Raw genomic sequence first — 19978 nt, 5'->3', positions numbered from 1 at the left:
GACAGAGCGAGACCCCGTCTCAAAACAAAAACAAAAACAAAAACAAAACTAAATCTTAATGGAATGCTAGTTTGTTAAACAGGCCCTGAGGTGCCCTCGCAGACCTAGTTTGAAAATCAATGCAGCGGGAACCGTTGAAGATGCTTGTGCGGGGGAGCAGATACACGTGCAGGGAGGTTGGGACCAGGGAGACGCTAGGGTGAAGGTCTGGGAGTGAGATGAAGACCTTAGTAGAGGAGGCAGCATGTGAACGGTGGTGAGGGAGGCACAAAGGGACTTGCAGAGCAGTCAGGCGTGACTTGGTGGCCTGATGGACATCACTGGAGCAGAGGGTTGATGGGCAAGGCTAGAAGAGGGAGCCTCACACCTGCGATGGGGACTGGGGCTGGTGGTGTCCTGGGAGTGTATGTGGGTGTAGGACCCATGTGTGAGCCTGTGTGAGCCAGTATGTGACACCACTGTTCTTGATGCATGGAACCCAGATATGTTCACATGTAGTGTCCATGTGTGCTCCAGGAGCTTGTGAGGAGTGTTCATGTATGCCTGAGTATGATAACCATGATGCACAAATATTACCCATATGTGGCGCCCAAGTGTGCCCATGTGGCATGCGCACACATGTGCCCAGGATAGCCTAAGCAGGGAGCCTAGGTGCCCATGTGTGGTGCCACATGGGCCGCATGTGCATGTGTGTGCTCAGTGCTCATGTAAACAGCGGCCCGGCGCAAAGATGCGTGTGTGTGTGCTCAGTGCTCTCATGTACACAGCGCATGAATGCCTGTGCTCACTGCTCATGTACCTGGCCCGGTAGCGCGGGTGCATGTGTGTGCTCACTGCTCATGCCTGGCCGACGCGCGGAATGCGTGTGCTCCTGCTCATGTACTGGCGGCGCGCGGTGCGTGTGGCTGCTGCTCATGTACACGGTGGCGCAGGTGCATGTATTATTATCACTGCTCATGTACCTGGCCGTACGCCGGAGTGCGATGTATGTGTGCTCTCACTGCTCGTGTGTACCTGGCGGCGGCGCGAAGTGGCGTTATTATTGCTCGCGCCGCCGGTACCTGGCCCGTACGGGTCGTGTGTGTAACTCCTTGCCTCATGTACACAGCAGCCAGCAGGTATTAATGCTCACTGCCAAAATTACAGCGGCAGCGCGGAAATGCGTGTATGCTCCAGTGCTTCATTATTTTTGGCGGCACGAAGATGCGTGTGTGTGCTTCTGCTTTCCGTGTACACAGCGGCGCGAGAATGCGTGTGTGTGCTCAGTGCCGTGTGCTGTGGCGGCGCGGAATGGCATTAATGTGTGCTCAGTGCTTCGTGTGCTGGCGCGCGCGAGTCGCGTGTGTCCTGCTGCCGTGTGCACAGCGGCGGCGCGGAATGCGTGTATTAATGCTCACTGCACCGTGACGGCGGCGCGCAGGTGTGTGTGTGTGCTCCGATTATTCGTGTACTGGCGGCGCCAGATGCGTGTGTCTCGGTGCTGTGTGCTGGCGGTAACATGATGCGATGGCTCACTGCACCGTGTGCTGGCGCAGGTGCGTGTGTGTGTGCTCACTGCTCGTGTGCATGGCGGCGCAGGTGCGTGTGTGTGCTCAGTGCTCATGTGCACAGGGGCACGCATGTATGTGTGTGCTCACTGCTGATGTACACAGTGGCATGCACATACGTGTGTGTGCCCACTGCCCGTGTACACAGTGGTGTCCATTGTGCCCATACATGTCTGTCTGTGCATGGCAGCCACATGTGCCTGTGCGTGGTGCCCTCACTCACTTGGCGGCCAGCAGCATGCTCTTGCGGCTGTGCAGCTCCCCCGGGTCAGCATGCTGTCGGCACAGGTACTCGGCGGCTGCCTTAGCTGGGAACTCCGTCTCACAGACGTAACCGAAGTCTCGGGCCAGGTGCACGGCCTCTCCTGGGGGGAGGGGAGCTGTCACTACTGCCAGGTGTACCTCTGCGCCTGGAACACAGCTTTGAACCTCTGACCCCTTGGCCAGGAGGATCCTGCTCCATCCTGCCTCTGTAGATGCCCCCTCTGACTTTCCTTCCCAGCCCGGCTCCAGCCCCGAGTCCATTGCCCTCCCTTGGGGCCATTAGGGTTGGGCTCTGAGCTCAGAGATGGGAGCTGGGCCCACCATGTATTCCAGAGGCACCAACCTCCAGGGGAGGGGGCTGTGACCCCCTTCATCACTTTACCACATCCAAACACTGGCTACTCCCCACTGACACACTCACACCCACACACCCACACCCATGCACACATACACGCACACTGCAAGGTCTCCATTGCACATGCATGCACACATGTACAAAGACTACACACAGAAATCACAAACAAGCCTTCCACATGACAGAGAGCATGCACACAGATACTGCAACACTTACACGGATACACTCACCACTCAACACACCCTCCTGCATTAGAGACAGTCACACCAGACAACTCACTTGCCCTCGCAGCCACTCCCATGCCCACCTTCAGGCCTCACTCACCTTCCACTAGCGAAGTCAGCAGCGTCACGTTGGCAGCCTTGCGACGGCCAGCTGGCAGGTTGAGTCCAATCTTCTCTAACCGTTCCCGCAAACACCGGCCCCCATTTTTGGACTTGGCCCTTGACATGCACAGAGAGAGACAGACGTACAACTATGAAGACAAGAGAAACGCGTGGAGGCCAAGTGACCGCCAAAGGGCCTTGTTGCCTCCACCAGCCCCTGTTGAGGTTTGGGTCTGGTCCTGGGGATGCTCTGGGGTCTCTTTCAGCAAGGGCGCAACCTCTTCCTAATCTCCCATGGTTTTGCAGCCAAGACAGAGGCGGGGGGCCAGCACCCAGCTCCAGGAGCCCTTCAGTTCACTCTAGTCCTCTCAACAGCAGGGGCAGCCAGGGTGGGGCATCCTGGGATCTTTAGCACACCAGATGGCCGCACACAGCTACCCGGGGATACACAGACCTATATGTAGAGACGCGCAGTGACATACAGAAAGAGAGACACATGGGGAGACACAGGTACACACACAGCCACCTGGGGACTCACACACACACACACACGTGAAAGAAGAGAGACACGTAGAACCAGTAGAGACAGACATATGCAGAGACACAGACTCAGACACCTAGGGACACAGAGACACAGGATCACACCAAGTCAGGGTCCCAGGAACACATGTACAGACACTCAGGGACTCACAGAGATCCGCCAAGATGCTACGAGTAAGGAGATATCCCCTATGACTGCACAAATGCCACTCCCACACACCAGATGGCCAAATATCCATGTGACTAGCTCCAGATGCACAGGCAATCATACACACACACACACACACACACACACACACACAGCAGGACACACTCTAGGCCACACATCCCACTAGAAGAAACACAGGATACTCACACTCATGGAAACATGCTCCTGGCCATCCGCTACTATAGACACATGCACACACACACACGTCCACACCATCCTCAGACTCATCCAAGCTCACGGCCCTGAAGCAGAAATACCCTTCCCAGGCACAAGGACATGCACAGAGAGAAGGAGACACAGGTCTAGGAAGACGAACCATGGACTACCATGCCCCACACCCCAAAACACACAGGGCCTATGCTGCCGCGCAGAATGGGCCTTGGGTCCTGGGGTTCACTTCCTGGAAGGGGGTTGAGGATGGCCCTCTCTCTTCCCCAGACCCAGTCTTGTCCTGACCAGTGTGGATGAGTTCTCCATCCCTTCTCTGTGCCCAGGCTTCTTTCTCTGCCCACTTCCCCACCCCAGACCCACAGACACGTGGCGGCCACCAAGGACCTGGGCCGGCCCCCATAGCATGCACAATCCAGAGTCCCCAGGGCCTCCCCTCCCAGGGAGACTGAGGCAGGGGGGCTAGGTGAGACTGGCCGCCTCTCTGATGCCCTGAGAAGGCCTGAAGAGGCCAGGGATCCAGCCAGGTGGGGAATCGAGGGCTGGCCTTCCTACCTGCGGAGGACACCCCCCAGGAGGGAGGCGTTGAGGCACTCAGGAGGTGAGAGTCGCCGCTGCACCTCCCCTACCGTCACCTTGTACTTGGACGTTGAGCTGAGCAGTGAAAGCCGGCCGGGCACAGAGCAGAAGACCTCACCAGGATTCGTGATGCCGCCCACCAGGCTGTCTTTGGCCAAGGAGAGGGCTGAGAGGCTGCTAGCTTTGGAGGGGATGGGCACTGTGGAGAAGAGCAGGGAGAGGGAAACACTGAGCCAGCGACCATCGCACACAGCCCCACTCGAGGGAGGGTCTGGTATCCTTGCTTTATGAAGGGAGAAACGGAGGCACGGTGAGATGAAAGTGACTCGTCCAAGTTCCCTCAACTGATGGATGTGAACTCGGAGACTGAACTCCGAGCTGTCTGGTTCTTAAATCTGTGTCCCCCCTCACTGAACCAAGCTGGTCCTATCTTAAACTCAAACAGCTCCAGTAGAATCTTGGTGTTTTAGCAGATGCCATCAGAGAGGGACTTGGATGTAAGGATATGAGTGTAAGCTGGAGGCAGGACCCCTGGGGCCCTGGAGCAGGGCCAGGCCAGGGCTGGGCAATCACAGGGAGTCCCCAGATTCTCTCTTCCCACCCGTGATTCCCACGTCTTTCCTCCCCACCCTCCCACCCCACCCCTGCATCAATGAGGGGCCTGGAGACTGTGGGCTCCACATCCCTGGGCCAGGGAAGTTATTGCGCTATTAATGCCTTCAGCCCTGGCCCTCTCTTCCTGCCAAGTCACTCTGTGAATGCTAAAGGAGACCAGGAGATAGGCCCTATACCCCCTCCCCAAACACTCCCTAATTATCTGCTAATTGTCTGAAGACCAGAGAAGGGAATTTGAGAAGTTAGTTTTTGTCTTTCTTTTTCTTTTTTTTTGAGATGGAGTCTAGCTGGCACCAGGCTGGAGTGCAGTGGTGTAATCTCAGCTCGCTGCTGCAACCTCCGCCTCCCAGGTTCAAGCGATTCTTCTGCCTCAGCCTCCTGAGTAGCTGGGACTATAGGTGCCCGTCACCACGCCTGGCTAATTTCTGTATTTTTAGTAGTGATGGGGTTTCACCATATTGGCCAGGCTGGTCTCAAACTCCTGACCTCGTGATCCACCTACCTTGGCCTCCCTAAGTGCTGGGATTACAGGCATGAGCCACCACGCCTGGCCAGAAGTTGATTTTCTAAAATTCACTTAGACATTATTGGCTATAAGAGAAAGGAAGTTCTTCCTGCAGTCTAACCTCCATCCTCTTGCTTAGCCTCGGGGGAAGGGAGAATATTGAAGCACTTGCTTCTTTAGCAGAATCTTTTGGCCTTCTCTTCCTTTAAGGAGGTGAGAGCCTTGGTAGACAAGGCCTCATGTGTGCATCAGGCTCGAGTGTGGAATCTGGGACTAACAGCTACTGAGCACTCACTGCTGTGAGGTCCCATAAATAAACCCACTCAGTCCTTGGAACAACCCACAAGGGGCTACCCTTATCACTATTCCCATTTTACAGATGAGGAGACTGATGTCCAGAGAGGTGAAGTAATATGCCTGAGATCACACAGCTGGTAGACGGAGAACCAGTAGCAAACCCAAGACTGCAGTCTCAAAGGCGGTGCTCTTAGCCTTCCAGCCTCTTGGCAATATTGGCTGAGCACTTGCATGCCAAGAATGGTGCCAGGCCTGAGGAATACAAAAGTAGGAAAGGCTAGCCTGATCCCAAGCCTGGCAGAACGTCTTGTCTCTCCCTCTCTGGATAAACCTCCCCACCCCCACCCAGCAGCCCAGCCAGAAACCTCTGTGATACCCTCTGCAACCCTCTCCCCAACCACATCATCCCATCCGTCACTACATCCCATCCATCACCACATCCCGTCCATCACTACATCCTGTCCATCACTACATCCCATACATCACTACATCTCATCCATCACTATATCCCTTCCATCACCACATCCCATCCATCACCACATCCCGTCCATCACTACATCCCGTCCATCACTACATCCCATACATCACTAGATCCTACAGCTTTCTTTTTTTTTCTCCCACCCCTGCCCATCCTATGACTTTCATTTCTTTATATGCCTTGGATGTGGCCACTCCTCTGCATGCTCACAGACACAAGTTCACTTCCCATGTGAATTTCTCCACAGACCTTGCTCTGGTCTCCCTGCTCCAGTCCAGAGGGATCTTTCCGTCTGGATGCATCATTCTGCAGCTGAAAACTCATCCTAAAACTCATTAGAGCCCGGTCAGTTCCCTGAGACTCAAATCCCAGCTCCAGAGCTGGACAAAATGTCACCTGTCAATGAGGGCCACATGCTGAAAGTTCAAAGACGTTAAAGTGGGACAGCAAGTAAGGAGCAGAAATGAACCCTGAACTCTCAGCACTGACTCCAAAGTTTACAGCTTTAACCATCATGTTACAATGGCCTCCTTCACCCTGCCTTGTGTTCTGGCTCTGCCTGCCCCTCTTGCTGAGTCCCCATTTGTCTGTTGGGCTCTAGACCCAAGCGACCAAGGGAAATATAATGTGAGCCACATGTATACATTTACATTTCCTAGTGTGCACCTTTTTTTTTTTTTTTTTTTTTTTGAGACAGGGTCTTGCTCTGTTGCCCAGGCTGGAGTACAGTGGTACAATCACAGTTCACTGCAACCACCACCTCCCAGACTCAAGCGATCCTCCCACCTTAACCTTCCAAGTTGCTGGGACTACAGGTGCATGCCACCATGCCTGGGTAATTTTTGTGGGTTTCATAGAGATGGGGTTTCACCATGTCGCCCAGATTGGTCTTGAACTCCTAGACTCAAGCTATCCGCCCGCCTGCCTTGGCCTCCCAAAGTGCTGGAATTAAAGGGGTGAGCCACCAGGACTGGCCCACATTTTTAAACAGTAAAAAGAAACATGTGAGGTTAGTTTTAATCAATATAATAGTAAATAATATGTAACATTTTAGTATATTTTGTTTATCCCAGTACATAAAAAATAGAATCATTTCAACATGTAATCAATATTTTTTAAATTATTAGTGAGATATTTTACATTGTTTGAAATTAGTTTTCAAAATTCAATGGACATTTTATGCTTAAGCATATCTCAATTCAGACTAGTCACATTTTGGGTGCTCAAGAGCTACACGTAGCTAGGGCCACCTTGGTGGACAGCACAGCTCCAGGCTTCAAGGGAGGAGGGGCTCAACAGGTAACATAGTAAGTGGGCTGTGGGGGAGGTTGGCAGGCTGGAGGGGCACCTTATGCGAAGTCCTGCCAAGTAGGACACAGAGCTCCTGGTTTGTTTGTGTTTTTGTTTTGTTTTGCTGGTTTTTGAAACTAGGATTCTGGATTTTTATGTGAACTCTCCGGATTTTTAAGCATTGGCAATGATTCAAAGATTTAAAAACCCAGCACAGGCCAAATGGAACAAGTGTGAAGTGCCTCCTGGGATGTGGTGACTCCCAGGCTGTGAGCTCTTTGAGCCCCACAGTGCTTCTTTGGTTCTCAGGGGCCCTTCTCCACTCTACTGAGTTTAGGCATCATCCCCTGTGCAGAGCATCCCTCTCCTGCCCCCCAGCTCCCTCTCACCCCCATCCCTGGCCTTACCGCATTGAATCTTCCTGGTCTGTTTCCACGGCTGTCTTCCCTACCAAGTATGAGTGTGTACAGGGCAGGGTCTTGGCACAGGTGGTCATGAGTGAATGTGAAATAAACTAATGATGCAAGGGCCCTGGGAACCCAAACTGAACTATACTGCATGTATTAAAAAATTATACCTCGAGCTTGACTTTAAACAAATAAAACTACAAATTGGGCCAGGCACAGTGGCTCACACCTGTAGTCCCAGCACTTTGGGAGGCTGAGGTTTGCTCGAGCCCAGGAGTTTGAGACCAGCCTGGGTAATACAGTAAGACCTTGTCTCTACAAAAAATACAAAAATTAGCCAGGCATGGTTGCACACACCTGCAGTCCCAACTACTGTGGAGGCTGAGGTAGGAGGATTGCTTGAGCCCAAGAGGCAGAGGTTGCAGTGAGCTGACCACACCAGCCTGGGTGACACAGTGAAACCCTGTCTCAAAAACAAAAACAAAACCAAAAACTTACAAATTGATAAATTAAAAATAAAAAGAAGGGCAAAGTAACTGTCTTCCCTCCCATCACCCCTCACCAGAAGTAGGGGTCGGAGAAACAGGATGAGCAGCCTTCTCCATCCAACTTCTATTAAAACCTAGGGCCTCGGCTGGCTGAGCATGGTAACTCACACCTGTAATCCCAACACTTTGGGAAACTGAGGAAGGAGGCTCACTTGAGCCCAGAAGTTCGAGACAAGCCTGGGCAACATAGTGAGACCTCATCTCTACAAAAAAATTATTTTTTAAGTTAGCCAGGAAGGGTGGCATGTGCCCATAGTCCCAGCTGCTCGGGAGGCTGAGGCCACAGAATGATTGGGTGCGGTTTGAGACAGCAGTGAGCTATGATTGCGCCACTGCACTCCAGTCTGGATGACAGAGTGAAACTCCATCTCAAAAAAATAAAAATAAAAAAGGGTGACTATACAAAAACTGTATGCCCTTGTGATAAATACAGCAATGAGGATGAGCTGGAGTGTGGAGGGATGTGGTAGCCTGCATATGGATATTTGCAAGTGCTTTCTCCTGTTGATGCCAGATTTATGCAAACATAGGTGCTGCTAGATATAAGGGCAGACATGACATTGCTCATGTGTTTGTGTATATGAGTGACAGACCTTGCTGCTTCCCCTACCTGTCCCTTTTTTTCTCAGAGCCTCTTCCCTTTTAAGTGGCAAGAGGAATGGAATCCACAGTTAGGGAAGCAGATGGGTCAGGGAAGGGGCAGTGATGGAGGCAGGAATTAAACTAGCACAGAAGGCAAAGCGGAGACACTAAAGTTTGTCTCCGACACGCACAGGACAGGATTCCCTGTGGTGACTCCTGAAGCTGAAGTGATCTAATGGTGTCCTGCTGGTCACAGATGCAGAAGCCATTCACACACACACACAGACACACACACACATTCCTGCAGACACAAGAGCTCCGTTATTCAACCTGTCAGACAAGGCACTCTGTCCACAGGTGGTAGATATGGTCTGACTTCAGAACCTAGGGAAGTGTGCAACAGACTCTCCCAGAAGGCTTGTTAAAATTGCAAGTTTTTTCTAGAAAAAACGTAGGAGGCCAGGTGTCGTGGCTCACACCTATAATCCCAGCACTTTGGGAGGCAAGGCGGGCAGATCATTTGAGGTCAGGAGTTTGAGACCAGTCTGGCTAACATGGCAAAACCCCATCTCTACTAAAAATACAAACAACAACAACAACAGAAAACTTAGGAGAAAAATCTTCGCGACCTCAGGTTGGGCAAAGAGTTCCTAGATACAACACCAAAAGCAAGGCCCATAAAAGAAAATGATGGGGCCCGGCGTGGTGGCTCACGCCTCTAATCCCAGCACTTTGGGAGGCCGACCGAGGAGGGTGGATCACGAGGTCATGAAGATCGATGATCAATCCTGGACTTCAACATGGTGATACCCCGTCTTTGCACCTCAAAAGATAGTATTAAGAAAATAGCATGGGCATGGTGGTAGCGTGAACCTGTAGTCCCAGCTACTCGGGAGGCTGAGGCAGGAGAATCGCTTGAACCTGGGAGGCGGAGGTTGCAATGAGCTGAGATCGCGCCACTGCCCTCCACCTGGGCGACAGAGCGAGACTCCGTCTCAAAAAAACAAAAACAAAAACAAAAACAAACAAACAAAAAAGAAAATGATAGGCCGGGCATGGTGTCTGACACCTGGAATCCCAGCACTTTGGGAGGCCGAGGCGGGCAATCACCTGAGGTCGGGAGTTTTGAGCAGCTTGGCTAACATGGTGAAACCCTGTTTCTATGGGAAAAATACAAAAAAAAAAGATAATTTTTAAAAATGTAAAACAAAATTAAAAATTTAAAAATAGAGAAGAAAAAGATAAGCCACAAACTGAAAGAAAATATTTTCAAATCATCTATCTGATAAAGGACTGTATTCAGAATATATTATATAAAGAACTCTTATAACTCAACAATAAGATAGCAACCTAAATAGAAAATGGTCCAAATATGTAAATAGACATTTCACTAAAAATGAGAGATGAATGGTTAATAAGTACATGAAAAAGTTCTTAACATTATTAGTCATTAGGAAAATGCAAATTAAAACTATACTGAGATACTACTTGATGGTTATAATAAAAAAGACAGGGGCCAGGCACAGTGGTTCATGCCTGTAATCCCAGCACTTTGGGAGGCCGAGGTGGATGGAGCATGAGGTCAGGAGTTCGAGACCAGCCAGCCTGGCCAACATGGTGAAACCCCGTCTCTACTAAAAATACAAAAATTAGCCGGATGTGGTGGTGCGTGCCTGTAATCCTAGCTGCTGGGGAGACTGAGGCAGGAGAATCACTTGAACCCATGAGGCAGAAGTTGCAGTGAGCCAAGATTGTGCCACTGCACTCCAGCCTGGGTGACAGAGCGACACTCGGTCTCAAAACAATAAATAAACAAAAAAGGCCAGGCGCGGTGGTTCATGCCTGTAATCCCAGCATTTTGGGAGGCCAAGGTGGGTGGGTCACCTGAGGTCAGGAGTTCAGGACCAGCCTGACCAGCATGGAGAAACCCCCTCTCTACTAAAAATACAAAATTAGCCGGGCGTGGTGAAGCATGCCTTTAATCCCAGCTACTCGGGAGGCTGAGGCAGGAGAATCACTTGAACTCAGGAGGCGGAGGTTGCGGTGAGCTGAGATCGCATCATTGCACTCCAGCCTGGGCAGTGAAACTCCGTCTCAAAAAAAAAAAAAAAAAAAAGACAATTCTGAGTGTAGGATGTGGAAAAGTGGAACCCTCACACATTGCTGGTGAGAATGCAAAATAATACAGCCACTTTAGAAAACAGCTTGACAGTTTCTTAAAAATTAAACCTAAACCGACCATATAATCCAGCAATTCCACTCCCAGGAATTTACTCAAAAGCACTAAAAATATATGTCTACACTAAGGCATGTATGTGAATGTTCACAGCAACATTATTCAAGACAGCTAAAAAGTGGAAACAGCCCAAGTACCTGTCAACTGACCAACGGATAAACAAAATATGTTACACCCATACAATGGCATACTACGCAGCAAGAAAAAGAAACAAGCTGCTGATAATAGTTTGTTTCTTTTTATTGCTGCTTCTTTTACTTAGTATAATGTTTGGGGCGAGCCTCAAAAACATTATGCTAAGCAAAAGGAGCTTGATGCAAAAGTCTGCATATTTATATATTCTATTTATAGAACATGTCCAGAATATGCAAATTTACGGACAGAAAGCAGATCAGTAGTGGCCTAAGGCTTGGGGTGAGAATGGGGATTAGCTACAAATGGGAACTTCTGGGAATGACAGAAATGCTTCAAAATGAATTGTGGTAATGGTTACACAACTCTACATTTACTAAAAATCATCAAATTAAATTCTTACAATGTGTAAATTTTAGGTATGTAAATTTTACCTCAATAAATCAGTTAAAAAATGCAAGCTCCAGGGCCACACTTCCAGGGTTCTCATGCAATCAATGTGGGGTGGTGCCCAAGAAATTTGCATTTTTAACAAGCATCTCCTGGGGGTCCTGATGCATGTGGTTGCTTACACTACACTTAGGGTACCACTGGTCCAAAGCTTGAAGGGGTTGGAGCAAGAGGAAGGTAGATGGGAGGGGAAGTGACCTGCTCCCCAGCCTACACTGGGGCACGACATGTGCAAATGTCCTCCCTAGAGTTTCCTCATCTCCCCTGCTGGGACCTGCTGACTACGTTTCCTTCTCATCAACTGCCAGAGGGTTTCTTTCTTTTTTTTTAAGACGGAGTTTTCCTCTTGTCGCACAGGCTGGAGTGCAATGGCGCGATCTTGGCTCACTGCAACCTCTGCCTCCTGGGTTCAAGCGATTTTCCTGTCTCAGCCTCCTGAGTAGCTGGGACTACAGGTGTGTGTGCACCACCATGCCCAGCTAATTTTTGTATTTTTAGTAGAGACGGGATTTCACCATGTTGGTCAGGCTGGTCTCAAACTCCTGACCTCAGGTGATCCACCTGCCTCGGCCTCCCAAAGTGCTGGGATTACAGGCGTAAGCCACTGGGCCCGGCCCAGGGTTTCTTTTAAATATAATTTCTATCCTTCACTCCCGTGCTCCAAGATTGTCCATAGCTCCCACCGTTTTCAGGTAAAGTCCAAACTCTATCTGCACATTTTTAAAGTTGCTTTCTGGGGCAGAGAGTAGCCTGGGAGGCAAGTGAGAAAGGGTTGTGGAAGTGCAAGTTCAGATTCTGTAAATTTTTGATATTTTGTTTATCATGGAGTTTTACACTATTTTCATTTAAAAAGCCAAGCGTGGTGGCTCATGCCTATAATCCCAGCACTTTGGGAGGCTGAAGTGAGCAGGTCACTTGAGGTCAGGAGTTCGAGACCAACCTGGCCAATATGGTGAAACCCCACCTCTACTAAAAATAAAAAAATTAGCTGGGCATGGTGGCGGGTACCTGTAATCTCAGCTATTTGGGAGGCTGAGGTACAAGAATCTGGGAGGCAGAGGTTGCAGTGAGCCGAGATCGTGGTGCTCCACCCCAACCTGGGCGAGAAAGTAAAACTGTGTCTCAAAAAAAATAAATAAATACATACATATTTTTTTGAGACAGAGTTTCGCTCTTGTTGTCCAGGCTGGAGTGCAATGGCGTGATCTTGGCTCACTGCAACCTCCACCTTGCCCGCTTGGCCTTCTGCTCCCCAGCCTGGAGTAACTGGGATTACAGGTGCCTGCCAACTCCACTCAGCTAATTTTTAGTATTTCAGCACAGATTTGGCTCTTTTACCCATTTGGCCAGGGCTATTCCTGGAATCCCAGACTCCCAGGTAATCCACCCACCTCAGCCTCCCAAAGTGCTGGGATTACAGCAGGGTGTGAGCCACCATGCTGCCCAGCCTTTTTTTTTTTTTTTTTTTTTTTTTTGAGATAGTCTCACTCTGCTGCCTCAGCTGGAGGCAGGCATGATCTCGGCTCACTGCAACCTCTGCCTCCTGGGTCAAGCAATTCTCCTGCCTCAGCCTCCGGAGTAGCTGGGATTACAGGTGCCTGCCACCCTACCCAGCTAATTTTTGTATTTTTAGTAGAGATGGGGTTTCACCATGTTGGCTAGGCTGGTCTCGAACTCTTGACCTCAAGTGATCCAGCCTCCGAAAGTACTGGGATTACAGGTGTGAGCCAGGGTGCCTGGCCTATTTATCTTGATTACTGAGTTTTTTGGCACCCTCTCAAATTCTGTCCCAGAGGTCAGTATCTCACTCATCTCACCCATGTCCTGGCTGCTTAGAGATTCTCTGGGAGGTGGAGACCCTCCCCAGCTTCCTCCTCCTTCTCCAGGGCCAAAGACAGCAGGGAAGAGGGCTACTGTTTACATCAGCTCCTGTCCTAGAGATCCCCTGAGATTGGACAGCTGAGCCTGAGGAGCGGGATTCCCCATCCTCAAGTAGGTAACCACTCACTCTCCTGCAGAGGGAATGAGGGATCCGTCTCAGTTCTCATCCTTGACCACTCCCCTCCAGCTCTGATTGTATAGCCTGAAACCCACACACGGTTTGTAACTTTTTTTTTTTTTTTTTTTGGAGACAGAATCTCGCTCTGTGGCCAGGCTGGAGTGCAGTGACGCGATCTTGGCTCACTGCAATCTCCGCCTCCCGGGTTCAAGCGATTCTCCTGGCTCAGCCTCCCGAATAGCTGGGACCATAGGCGTGCACCACCTTGCCCGGCTAATTTGTTTGTAACCTTTTTAACCTGTCTGGCTTTTCCACAGGGAGGGCATTTGCACATGCAGTGTCCTGTGTGATGAAAGTAGCCCTTTTTACACACCCCCTCTTTCAGTGCACTCAGACTTCAAAACCCATTGCTCGTTCATTCAACAAACACCCACTAAGCACCTCCTGAGCCCGGTTCAACTATCTCTCATCTAGGCGCTCACCCAACCTCGGGCACTCACCGCGCCTCCTCTGAGCTCTTTCCGCGGCCCGTACAGCCCCTGCTCACTGCCCTTCTCGGCTGGAAAATATTGTTAAGTTCCGTCTCCCCACCAGTCCTGCTTGCTTTCTGTGTCTCTGGGATAAGTTGCAAAACTGGAGGTGACAAATGTGGGCAGGAAACGGAGAGCTCCCTTATTTGCCTAGGGTCAGCCTCAGTCCCGCCATCTCCTGCCCAATATCGCGGGTGCAACTGGCGGGCGACCCGGAAGTGTGTGGTAAGAAGCCGGGGCTTCGCCCGGCCGCCCCTCCCGGACACTCGCCTGCAGTCAGCGAAGCTTTTGCAACCCAGGTCTGGGCCCTGCGTGCTCCCGGCGGCACTGGCCAAGTCGAAGCCCGAGAACCCCCACTGCGGGTATGTGAAGGCCGCTTCTGGGGTGGGGCTGAGGCTGCAGCTGCCTCCCTTTAGCACCAAGTACCCCAACCTTCAGCGACACAGCCGCCCCTCCCGCCCAGGCTGAGGGCACTGCAGGGATCCGACGCTTCTGGTGGCCAAAGAGCGACTTTCTCTGATTCCAGGGCCCTGGCGGGGCAGGCTCCAGTACCGCACTCGGCGGACGCCGAAGGTCTGTGGGACAGGACAGGGGTTCCGCGTGCTGTCGGAAGGGCAGAGGACGAAGGAGGGCGCTAATTCACTCCCCACGGGGCTGGCGGCGACTCCGAGTCCCGCAGTGACCGCGGAGGGCCAAGGTGAAAACTGCCGGGGGCGCCGAGGGCGGGTGTGGGGAGGGGCGGCTCCAGGGAGCAAGGAGCCCACGGGCCTCGCCGCCTGCCCTAGGTCGCCCGCCCACGCTTCCCCCTGGGTCACGACCTCCGGATCCAGCTGTGCCCGGTTGCTGCCCCTTCCCCTTTGCTGCAGCGCCGCGGGCTGTAACTCGACGTCTAGGCTGAGGCGTCCAGGGCGCAGTCTCCGCTCAGGTCGCCGGCGCTCCACTCGCTCCACTCTGCCCCACTCCCGCTGGCGCTGGGGTCCCGCTGGCGCTGGGGTCCCGCTGGCGCTGGGGTCCCGCGGTTGGGCACGCTAGTCGGCGCGGCCCCGCTCGGCCCGGCTCCAGGGAGCCAGCGCGCCGCACCCGGGATGTTCGGACTCTCCTTGTGTTCTTTGCACTGCTTTGGAGGATTTTGGCGCACCCCCAGGATCTAGGAGTCTTGTTTGAGAGAAACTGGCCCTGGGAAGGCCTCACATCCAGTCTCCTGTCTCGGCTTTGGACCGGGTTCCGGGTTAAAGTGCTCAGAGCACCAGCTGATCCTTCTACCCTTGCGCAGGGCAGAGATCCCCAAGCCCCTTTCTAAAATGCAGGGTCTTAGCCTTTCTCAGGGAGTCAGTGAACCTAGACTCCCAGTCTCTTGAGCCCAAGCGTGCGTAGGGAACTGGGGACCACCACCATGCTCATATTTCTGGTGGCCAGGAAGTCCAGGCAGGCTTTTGCCCACTGCAGACGGATCTCTTTCTTCAGGGGTCAAGAAAGGCGCTGTCCAGTAAGCCAACCAAGCCCCACCAGCAGAGGGGCGCTGCAGCCCGCCTCCTAGTGTCTTTCGCAAGCCCCCAGTTCCAAGAGACACAGGACACAGCCCCAATTCCACCACCCCCCAACTTCCTGCCCTGTTGCCTCATCTTCCCCCCTACACACTCCAGGCCATCCAGCCAACCCCAGCTCCTGGTAACTCAGCCCCAGCTCCTGGAAGTCCAGGCCCAGCCCTGCCACCACCACTTCCACCCTGGCCTCCCCTGAGAACAAGTGGAGGGCAAATAGAGCCCAGGCTTGAATTCACTCGTTTGAAAAACAACTCGAGCCAAATCCTTTGGGAGCAGTGCCTGCCTGGGGCACCGCAGGCTCATGTGCATCTCTGAATTCTTTCCCGCACCTGCCCCAAAGGTAAGGAGGCTGCTGCCCAATGCCTGGGTCCCTCTGAGTCTCTGCTCCTTTCTGGCTGTCCCTCTCTTTTTGTCTCTCACCTTCCCCTGGCATGGCCAGAACTTGGTCCTCAGGCCAGAAAAGGTCCCTGGATTTTACTAATGCCAGGAGTCACACAAATACTCCTGTATATACACAGAGAGGGCCCTCGCATGCTTGGAAATCCTCAGATTACCAAAGAACAAAGTGCAGGACACAACAGAGATACTGTACACATTGAGACCCCCACATGCAGAGAAATGCACACCAGCACACAGAGACACACCTCACAAACACATTCGCAGAAACAGACACACACTCCAAGAAATACTAGGACACCCATGAAGGGAACATTTCGGACACGCAGGGGACCCTGAACTCACATAGACACAGACACCCAGGAGCAGGTAGGCCCTGACTCAGGTGCATACACCCTAACACACAGTATTCACACACCAGCTCCCCTAAGTCTAAATGCTGCAAGAGACTCCCACAGAAAGAAAATTCCCCCAGAGGCCTCCAAGGCCCTGCCGGGAAGGAAGGGGAAGGAAGGGGAAGGAAGGGGAAGGAAGGGGAAGGAAGTGCCTGCCAGGCTCCGAAATGCTAAGGCTCTGTAAAGTGAAAATCATTTCCCCAGCTCCGTGGGAACAGCACTTCCATTCCCACCTTTTAGGGAAACAGGGAAGTGGTTTAACTTGTTCTGCAAATCAACTCCAGATCCACAAGAGTGCCCTCCCCCTCCGCGGGGAGAGGCCAGGCTCCCAGTGCTGCAGCCCAGTGAAGGCTGACCGGCTCAGGCCCACCCCAGGCCGCAGGGTGCTGGGCAAACTCACCAAGCCCGCACCTCTGCCTAACCGCTGGCTGGGCCGGGAAGACTGCCTGGTGGACACCCAGCCTGGCGACACATAGGAGGCACGGCCGGTGAAGAAAATGGATCTATGCACCCAGGGCCTGCACCATCTCGCCCGGCTCTGCCCTGACAGATACACACCATTCCTTACCTTTCTTGATCACGGACTGGTCTAGAAGGCTCATTCCCAGCTCATCCGTCGCCTGCAAATAGCAGAGGGTGGCGGTGAGGGCGCATAAAGCCCTAGGCGCCCATGGCTTCCCAAGCCCCTGCCACCCCAGGTCCCTGTCTTCTCCCCGCAACGCGCACCACCTTCGCTTGGGGCGGCGACGGGCAGGCCCAGGAATCGCCATGTCCAAGCACCGAGCTGGAGCCCTGGGCATCTCACCGTGCAATGCAAAAAGGAAATTTTGAACTACTATGTCTCTCTTCGCCCCAGGTGCAGGCTGCCCCACGGATGCCATACGTGGCTCAACGGCCCAGCGGGGAGAAAAGTGATTCGGTCCCTGCTGAGGGTTGCTGCCACCCAGGCACTGCTGGCGGACTCAGTGCCAGACAGCCTTGATGGCCAGGCAATGTCTAACGCAGGAGGTGGGACGCATCCTCGGAGCACCAGTGAGATGTGGTGAGCTGGGAGAAAAGTTGGGTTCCTGCATTTGTCACCTTCTGCCTCCAGCCATGGTAGTAAACCACCGCGGCCAGTCCCAACCAATCCCGGACCCCTCAGGTCTCACCTGCAGGTCCTCCAGACCGGGGGCCGCCGCCAGCCCCGGAAGGCCGAGCGGCGCGTCTGCCAGGCCGTGCGCGCCGTCGACCAGGCTGTGCAGGAGCCGGGGCACAGCGGCGGCGTAGTCACGGCGCGGGTCAAGGCCCAGGGCGCGGGCAGGCGGTGCCAGCAAGCCGGGTGGCTCCTCGTGGGCGCGGGCGGCTGCGCGGGGCGCTGCCCAAGCGGCCTGAGGAGGCTGCGGCTGCGCCAGGGGCGCCAGGCCGCCATACGGGTCCCCTGCCAGGTGGGGAAAGGCTGCGGCGGCGTCGGGCGCCTGACTGTAGGGCAGCGGTGGCTGCGGGTAGGGCGGCGGGAAGTAGGGCGGCTGGAAGTCGGCGGCAGCTGCGGCGGCTGGCGTGTGGCAGAGCGGGGGCGCCGGCCCGTAGGCCGCCTGGGGCAGAGACGACAGGCGGGCCCCGCCGGCCGCTGCGCCCAGCGCGTCGGGACGCTCCTGAGGAAGAAGAGGTGTGCGTTAGGTGATCCACTGGCAGCTGAAAGGACCCCAGCCCGGAAGGCTCCTCCTCAGCTTGGGAGGGTCCAGCCGCCGTCCCTCCCGCTTCCTAGGGCCGGAGGTTTATTTCCCAGCCACCCGCGAGCGCAGGAGCCTCAGGCTGGGGACAGCGGTCACTTGCGCATAGCGTTCTCAGCTGACGGAGTCCCTACGGCCCCCTCCCTCTGAGATTTCGTTGGCGCCGGGCAGGAGGGTTGGAAAGTCCAGCACTCAGGCGCCCCATCCCCCGGCCGAGTATGTCCCAGGCCCGAGACTACTCACCATGGCAGAGTAGGTGTGCACCAGCATGGGGTGGTGAGTGCGGGGCGCGAGGCGTGGCGGCAGCGGAGCCCTAGCCCGACGGCAAGCGCTGCGGGCGGAGGCGCGCGGAGCCCGCACAGCCGGCGGGGGTCACGGTGCGGTAGCCAGGTGCGACCCAGCCGGGATTCTAGTGTGCGTGGGGTCCTCAGCGGTGGCCGTTCCGGTGCGGGTCCATGGAGGCAGGACGGACGGGCACTGATCGCACTTGGAAAAGTCGGTCAACGGGTGCCCAGCGCCCGCCCTTCCTCCTCTGAGCGTAGCCTGCTCCATGCACTCCAGTTATAGTGGCGGGGGCGCGCCGGGCCTCCGGGGGCGCGCATTAAAGGGACAAGCTATGGCAGTTCTCTCCCTTTTCCCCAGTGGCCGCCAAAGGGGAGGCAATGGCTTTGGCGGGATCGGGTAGGGTGAGTGGGGGGCGTGAATTCAGCCCACGTTGATCTGAGCCGCCTTCTGGGCTCGCAGCTCGCAGCTGCAGTGAAAGAAAGATTCGAGGCTGGGACGCAAGGGCCCTACATTTGTTCGGCTCTATCGCATCCTTGCCTTTAAGCAAAGCACTATTCTTCGCTGACCTCAGCTTCCTCGGTAAAATAGGTATCAATCCTTTCTCTAAGCACCTCAAGAGACTTTGGATGAGGTGGGCAATCAGGAACGTGGAATAAGTTTGTGAGCTGCAGACTCAAGCCTATCTGCTCATGCGCACAGGTGTGCCAGTGTGTGTGTGTGTAGGGGGTCTACCATCACAGTCTCTCCTGAATGGTTCTGGATCAAAATTCCCCGAAGGCGCCCACTTCACTCAGGCTTCCTGGGCTGAAAACTTCCAAGGCCACACCAGGCTCTGAGGGAGCTGGAGACACAAGCTGGCCAGACAGAGAGAGACTTACCTGGGATGGATTTGGGTATGAGCTCCACCTGACCAGGGGCCAAGATATTTGTGAAGCCCCAGGCGACCTGGGCTGATTGAGTGTGGGCATGAGATACCCAGAGACTGTTGAGTGACTGTGTGTAACTGACTAGCATGGATGCCATGTGATTGTTACACTAACATGCACAGGCTACATGTTTGTGTGTTACCATGGCAGGCAGTCCCTGGCTGTCAAGCAAGTTCCAGTCTTTATAGTCACTCACTCTTTCTTTCTCCCCAAACCCAACCTCCCCTCCTGAGAAGCAGAGACAGGGATTAAAGATGGACAAATGAGAGGCATGCTAAGGAGAACGGGAATTAAGAAGCAGAAGGAAGATGTTTCTGAAAGCAAGAAGACGTGCAGACCAGGGCAAAGTAGAAATCATCACAGCAGACTTAGTACAGAATGTGCCAGCCTCTGCGCAAAGTGCTTCACGAATATCGGGTTATTTAACACTCACAGCAGCTCTAGGAAAGAGATACCCGTATCATCCCCATTTTCAGGGGAGGGGTGAGGTATGGAGAGGTTAAATGGCTTGCCCAAGGTCAAGCAGCTAAGTGGCAGAGCTGGGGTAACCTGGCCTTGGCCCCTCTCTGCTCAGAATCACTATTCTCTACTGCCTCAGACTCAGGGGCTTGGATTTAGTCCCGACTCTGGCTGACTGTGTGATCCTTGCTACATCCCGTTTCCT

The 19978-nt window shown here is 53.6% G+C and overlaps 1 protein-coding gene across 1 annotated transcript in view; it reads right to left on the bottom strand.

Moving 5' to 3' along the window:
• The window catches only part of TFAP2E (transcription factor AP-2 epsilon), a 30717-nt gene that overhangs the window by 3929 nt on the left and 6810 nt on the right, over positions 1-19978 (bottom strand). The window contains exons 2-6 of the mRNA XM_021935530.2: positions 17543-18047; positions 16960-17011; positions 3964-4186; positions 2491-2609; positions 1771-1912 (exon numbers count right to left, since the gene is read on the bottom strand). Coding sequence (XP_021791222.2) covers positions 1771-1912; positions 2491-2609; positions 3964-4186; positions 16960-17011; positions 17543-18047 — 1041 coding nt within the window. The remainder of the gene's footprint in view (positions 1-1770; positions 1913-2490; positions 2610-3963; positions 4187-16959; positions 17012-17542; positions 18048-19978) is intronic.

Source organism: Papio anubis, chromosome 1, assembly GCF_008728515.1.
Source record: "Papio anubis isolate 15944 chromosome 1, Panubis1.0, whole genome shotgun sequence".
NCBI classification, from domain to species: Eukaryota; Metazoa; Chordata; class Mammalia; order Primates; family Cercopithecidae; genus Papio; species Papio anubis.
Note: the sequence above shows the minus strand (reverse complement) of the source record. Positions and strands in the feature narration are given on the sequence as shown.